At 47.4% G+C, this 6,213-nt stretch overlaps 1 protein-coding gene across 5 annotated transcripts in view; it reads left to right on the top strand.

Moving 5' to 3' along the window:
- LOC106601134 (melanoma inhibitory activity protein 2) overlaps window positions 1-6,009 on the top strand; it is a 31,022-nt gene extending 25,013 nt beyond the window's left edge. For all 5 annotated transcript variants that reach the window (XM_045717335.2, XM_045717339.2, XM_014193102.3 and 2 more), the window contains 3 exons: window positions 4,148-4,194; window positions 4,739-4,889; window positions 5,125-6,009. In XM_045717335.2, the coding sequence (XP_045573291.1) occupies window positions 4,148-4,194; window positions 4,739-4,889; window positions 5,125-5,300 (374 nt within the window). In that variant the 3' untranslated portion in view covers window positions 5,301-6,009. The remainder of the gene's footprint in view (window positions 1-4,147; window positions 4,195-4,738; window positions 4,890-5,124) is intronic.
- The last annotated feature ends 204 nt before the right edge of the window (window positions 6,010-6,213 follow it).

The following is a 6,213-nucleotide window of genomic DNA, read 5'->3' as shown; positions in this document are numbered from 1 at the left end:
ACTGTCCCACTGGACACACACACACACACACAGGCACTCACTCACTGTCCCACTGGACACACACACACACACACACACACACACACACACAGGCACTCACTCACTGTCCCACTGGACACACACACACAGGCACTCACTGTCCCACTGGACACACACACACACACACACACACACACACACAGGCACTCACTCACTGTCCCACTGGACACACACACACAGGCACTCACTGTCCCACTGGACACACACACACAGGCACTCACTGTCCCACTGGACACACACACACAGGCACTCACTGTCCCACTGGACACACACACACAGGCACTCACTGTCCCACTGGACACACACACACAGGCACTCACTCACTGTCCCACTGGACACACACACACAGCGGCACTCACTCACTGTCCCACTGGACACACACACACAGACAGGCACTCACTCACTGTCCCACTGGACACACACACACAGACACCCGGCACTCACTCACTGTCCCACTGGACACACACACACACACACACACACACACAGGCACTCACTCACTGTCCCACTGGACACACACACACACACACAGGCACTCACTCACTGTCCCACTGGACACACACAGGCACTCACTCACTGTCTCACTGGACACACACAGGCACTCACTCACTGTCCCACTGGACACACACACACAGGCACTCACTCACTGTCCCACTGGACACACACACACACACACACACACACAGACAGGCACTCACTCACTGTCCCACTGGACACACACACACAGACAGGCACTCACTCACTGTCCCACTGGACACACACACACACAGACAGGCACTCACTCACTGTCCCACTGGACACACACACACACACACACAGGCACTCACTCACTGTCCCACTGGACACACACACACACACACAGGCACTCACTCACTGTCTCACTGGACACACACAGGCACTCACTCACTGTCTCACTGGACACACACAGGCACTCACTCACTGTCTCACTGGACACACACAGGCACTCACTCACTGTCCCACTGGACACACACACACACACAGAGACAGGCACTCACTCACTGTCCCACTGGACACACACACACACACACAGGCACTCACTCACTGTCCCACTGGACACACACACACACACAGACAGGCACTCACTCACTGTCCCACTGGACACACACACACACACAGGCACTCACTCACTGTCCCACTGGACACACACACACACACAGGCACTCACTCACTGTCCCACTGGACACACACACACACACACAGGCACTCACTCACTGTCCCACTGGACACACACACACACACACACAGGCACTCACTCACTGTCCCACTGGACACACACACACACACAGACAGGCACTCACTCACTGTCCCACTGGACACACACACACACACAGACAGGCACTCACTCACTGTCCCACTGGACACACACACACACAGACAGGCACTCACTCATTGTCCCACTGGACACACACACACAGACAGGCACTCACTCACTGTCCCACTGGACACACACACACACACACAGACACACACACACACACAGGCACTCACTCACTGTCCCACTGGACACACACACACACACACAGGCACTCACTCACTGTCCCACTGGACACACACACACACACACACACACACACACACACAGGCACTCACTCACTGTCCCACTGGACACACACACGCACTCACTCACTGTCCCACTGGACACACACACACACACACACACAGGCACTCACTCACTGTCCCACTGGACACACACACACACACACACACAGGCACTCACTCACTGTCCCACTGGACACACACACACACACACACACACAGGCACTCACTCACTGTCCCACTGGACACACACACACACACACACACACACACACCCTCACTCACTCACTCCGTCCCACTGGACACACACACACTCACTCACTCACTGTCCCACTGGACGGACACACACACACACACACACACACACACCCACACACACACACACACACACACACCGGCACTCACTCACTGTCCCACTGGACACACACAGGCACTCACTCACTGTCCCACTGGACACACACAGGCACTCACTCACTGTCCCACTGGACACACACACACACACAGGCACTCACTCACTGTCCCACTGGACGGACACACACACACACACACACAGGCACTCACTCACTGTCCCACTGGACACACACAGGCACACACACACACTCACTCACTCACTGTCCCACTGGACACACACACACACACACACACACAGGCACTCACTCACTGTCCCACTGGACACACACACACACACACACACACACACAGGCACTCACTCACTGTCCCACTGGACACACACAGTCACTCACTCACTGTCCCACTGGACACACACACACACACACACACACACACACACACACACACAGGCACTCACTCACTGTCCCACTGGACACACACACATTATAACATACTTTGTCAACTAACATGTGCGTTACTTTCAGCTTCATATCCCATTGATTGCTTCTTTGATAGCAAAACCCCGTAAAGGGCTTTCCCATCTAGTGGCAAGTGTGCCCTCTATACATCTCTAGGGTTCGTGTACATGCGATCTATAACCAGAACCAGAGATTTTGAATGAAAAGAGAGCCAAATATCTGCACAGATCTTTTTACAGTGTACAGTGCATTTGGAAAGTATTCAGACCCGTTTTTCCACATTTTACATTACAGCATTATTGTGAAATGTTTTAAATAAAACATTTTCCTCATCAATCTACACACAATACCCCATAATGACAAAGTGAAAAACGTTTTTTAGAAATGTTTGCTCATTTAAAAAAAATAACAGAACTGAGACTCGAAATTGAGCTCAGGTGCATCCTGTTTACATTGATCATCCTTAAGATGCTTCTACAACTTGATTGGAGTCCACCTGTGGTAAATTCAATTGATTGGACATGATTTGGAAAGACACACACCTGTCTATATAAGGTCCCACAGTTGACAGTGCATGTCAGAGCAAATACCAATCCATGAGGTCCAAGAAAGAGGGCTCAAAGACGGTTGTGTGGAGTCACAGATCTGGGGAAGGTTACCAAAAAATGTCTGCAGCATTGAAGGTCCCCAAGAACACAGTGGTCTTTTTTATTCTTAAATGGAAGAAGTTTGGAACCACCAAGACACTTTCTAGAACTGGTACCTTGGCTAAACTGCGCAATCGGGGGAGAAGGGCCTTGCTCAGAGAGGATAATGACCCTACGCACACAGCCAAGACAATGCAGGAGTGGCTGCGGATCTCAATGTCCTTGAGGGGCCCAGCCAGAGCCCAGACTTGAACCCGATCAAACATCTCTGGAGAGACCTGAAAATAGCTGTACAGCGACACTCCCCATCCAACTTGACAGAGCTTGAGAGGATCTGCAGAGAAGGGGAGAAACTCCAAATATAGGTTTGCCAAGCTTGTAGCGTCATACCCAAGAAGACTGGAGGCTGTAATCGCTGCTGAAGGTGCCTCAACAAAGTACTGAGTAAAGGGTCTGGAAACTTGTGGAAATGTGATATTTCAGTATTTATTTATTTTTGACAAGCATTTCTGAAAACCTGTTTTTGCTTTGTTATTGTGTTTAGATAAGGGGATAAAAAAACATCTGTTTTAGGATAAGACTAAGGTAACAGTGGGAAAAAGTCAAGGGGTCTGAATACTTTCCGAATGGGGGGGGGGGGGTGTGGTGTGTGTAAGCAGCCCATATGATAGCTCAGCTTTTGTAGACTAGCACAGGAAAGCAGCGCCACAGATGAAAGGAGAATCTTGTGATCAAACTTGAGTTAGGCTACTTACTATCTTTGGTAGAGCGTGCGCGGCTCGCCTTGCTCCCTCTGACAGTCAAACAAACTGAGTTTGAGATTTTCCCCCACGAAAGTAACTCAAAGTAATATGTTACTTTCCGTACACAGTAATATGTAATGTATTGCTTTTTCAAGCAATACATATTAATCAGAACACTGTGCCCAATGTGGAAACTCCCTTGTTTTGACAGAGTTGAGCTGATAGCATTAAAGAGCATGAATGAACCCTCTTTTCATCAAGTTCTTAAGGATTGAATGAAATAAACCCACCAAAGATTGAAGTGGATATAGCTAGGTTCTTACTGTGTTTTTTTTGTCTTGTGTTCTTGCAGACTCATTTATGGAAAACAGCATGGGTCCTGGTGAAAATGAAAGAGATGTAAGTATTCTAACCCTTATATTAACAATACATTGGCCCATTCATGTACTGTCTCTCTCTGTCCACAGGTGCATTTTTTGCTGAAAAAACAATTTCCCATTGGGGATAATAAAATGTTCTATTACGGGGATGGTTAACTTTGATGGGGGTGTGGGATTACAAAGAATCTGAGTTTGTCATCATGGCCCAGTGGCTCACGGGTCTGCGTACCCACATTCATACCCACACATTGTCAGAGTAAGGCCCCTAGCCTTTTAGGGGCCCTGGGTGAAAGAAATCCCCCCCCCCCCCCCCCCCAGAGAGAAAAACAGCGCTTTGCTGCAATTCTACTTATTTGCCATGGGGTGGAGAGAAAAATTAGCAGTTTCAGATTTTCTGCAATTCTACACATTCTACCACATTTTGAAATTGCACTTGTATTTGACTATTCAGACCCTGACTGAGTAACTAAAATTATTAGTATATATTTTTTTCCCCTGACATTTTTCCTGCAACAGGGTGAACAAATGAAGATCCTTCATCTATATTTAAAATGTTTCCGCAGTCCCACATGTCAGCACCTGGAGATCTGAGAGACATGAGGATGGGTCCCCTCCCCCCCATGGACCCTTACTTTGCACGCAGAGGCCCCCCAGGCCCTTACGGACCCCCAGACTTCTTCCCCCCACGAGGTCCAGCAGGGCCCCCCGTAGGCAGTAAGTATTATTCTCTGTATCCCTTTCATATTATAGGCTCATATGTGCTTTGTACTTATAATGCATTTATAACTGAAGGTTTTTATGTAATAATTTGGTTCTATTAACAAGCTATGGATGGGATGAGGAATATAATTTTATACCACAGTCACTACATCTTGCAGGTTAAATGACTCTGCATGTATACTGTTAGACTGACTAAACGTAAAGCTTTCCCCCTTGTTTTCCCCTGAAGTGCGAGGACCACCTCCTCCGGGAATGTTTGGGCGATTTCCACCTCTGCTGCATTTGGGCTACCCTCCCATGAGGCCCCACCCAGACAGTTTTCCCCCTGGACCCCCTCCAAGGCCCTCCCCACCAGACAGCGAACAGCCTCCTGACCAGTCCCCTTCTCCACATGATGTCATCTGAGCCATCTCTCCCCCTCCCTCTGGGGGAGAAACTCTCTCTCCGCCTGCTTCCTGTGTGGCACTTCACTTCCTGTTGTGCTGGTAGTGAGCGACTTAGGGTGTGCTCAAGGACAGTTTCATGAAGTGTAACCTAGAGTCATTTGACTGTCTTTCCCTTTTTTAGAGGCCGACAGTGGAATTGTTTCCCCAGTCTGTCACACACACACACAAAAAAATAGATTAGTGGCTTAGGACTGTTGAGAGAATACAATACCATCATGAATTTTACACAACTGGAACTGAGTGATCATCACTGTTGCTATGTGTATTTCTGGTATTGAATGCAGTGTCTTTGAAGTTCCATAGTTATGTGAATCTGCTGATGGTAAACTGCCTGTGAGACTGCCTTTTTCTGAGTTTTGAGAAGGCTGTGTTTTCTTGCAATGTCAAAGGCTTTTTAATTTTACTTTGAAATAAGTCCCTTGCATTCTTGCCATGTGTATATATTAAGAGAACTTGTCAATATTGTTTAGAAGGAAGTGTGTGTGTGTATACCACCCTTAGTCCATTAACATTTTCTGTCAATTGACCTGAAAGATGTTCATTACCTTTTAGCTGTGAGTTCTTGACCGTCCATTGTTTGATAATTAAATGTCAAGAAATTACAGTACTGTTAGCTTTGAGGGAAAATGAGATATTGTAAAAGTGTTAATAAATTATGCTCAAGTGTTTACAGTTGTCTTACATTTTCATAGATCAAATGATTTAGGGGATAAGGATGGAATCACAAAATATTATAAATAAATGAATAGCAGCTCACTTTTCTGCTCAATTTGTATTTACAAATGGCATGCCATATTGGTCCTCTTCAGGTAGAACTAACCCTTACATGACCTGAAAAGGACCGTATCAGCTGTGCCATGACACAACGTCTA

Source organism: Salmo salar, chromosome 01 (assembly GCF_965601325.2).
Source record: "Salmo salar chromosome 01, fSalSal1, whole genome shotgun sequence".
Taxonomy (NCBI): Eukaryota; Metazoa; Chordata; class Actinopteri; order Salmoniformes; family Salmonidae; genus Salmo; species Salmo salar.
Note: the sequence above shows the minus strand (reverse complement) of the source record. Positions and strands in the feature narration are given on the sequence as shown.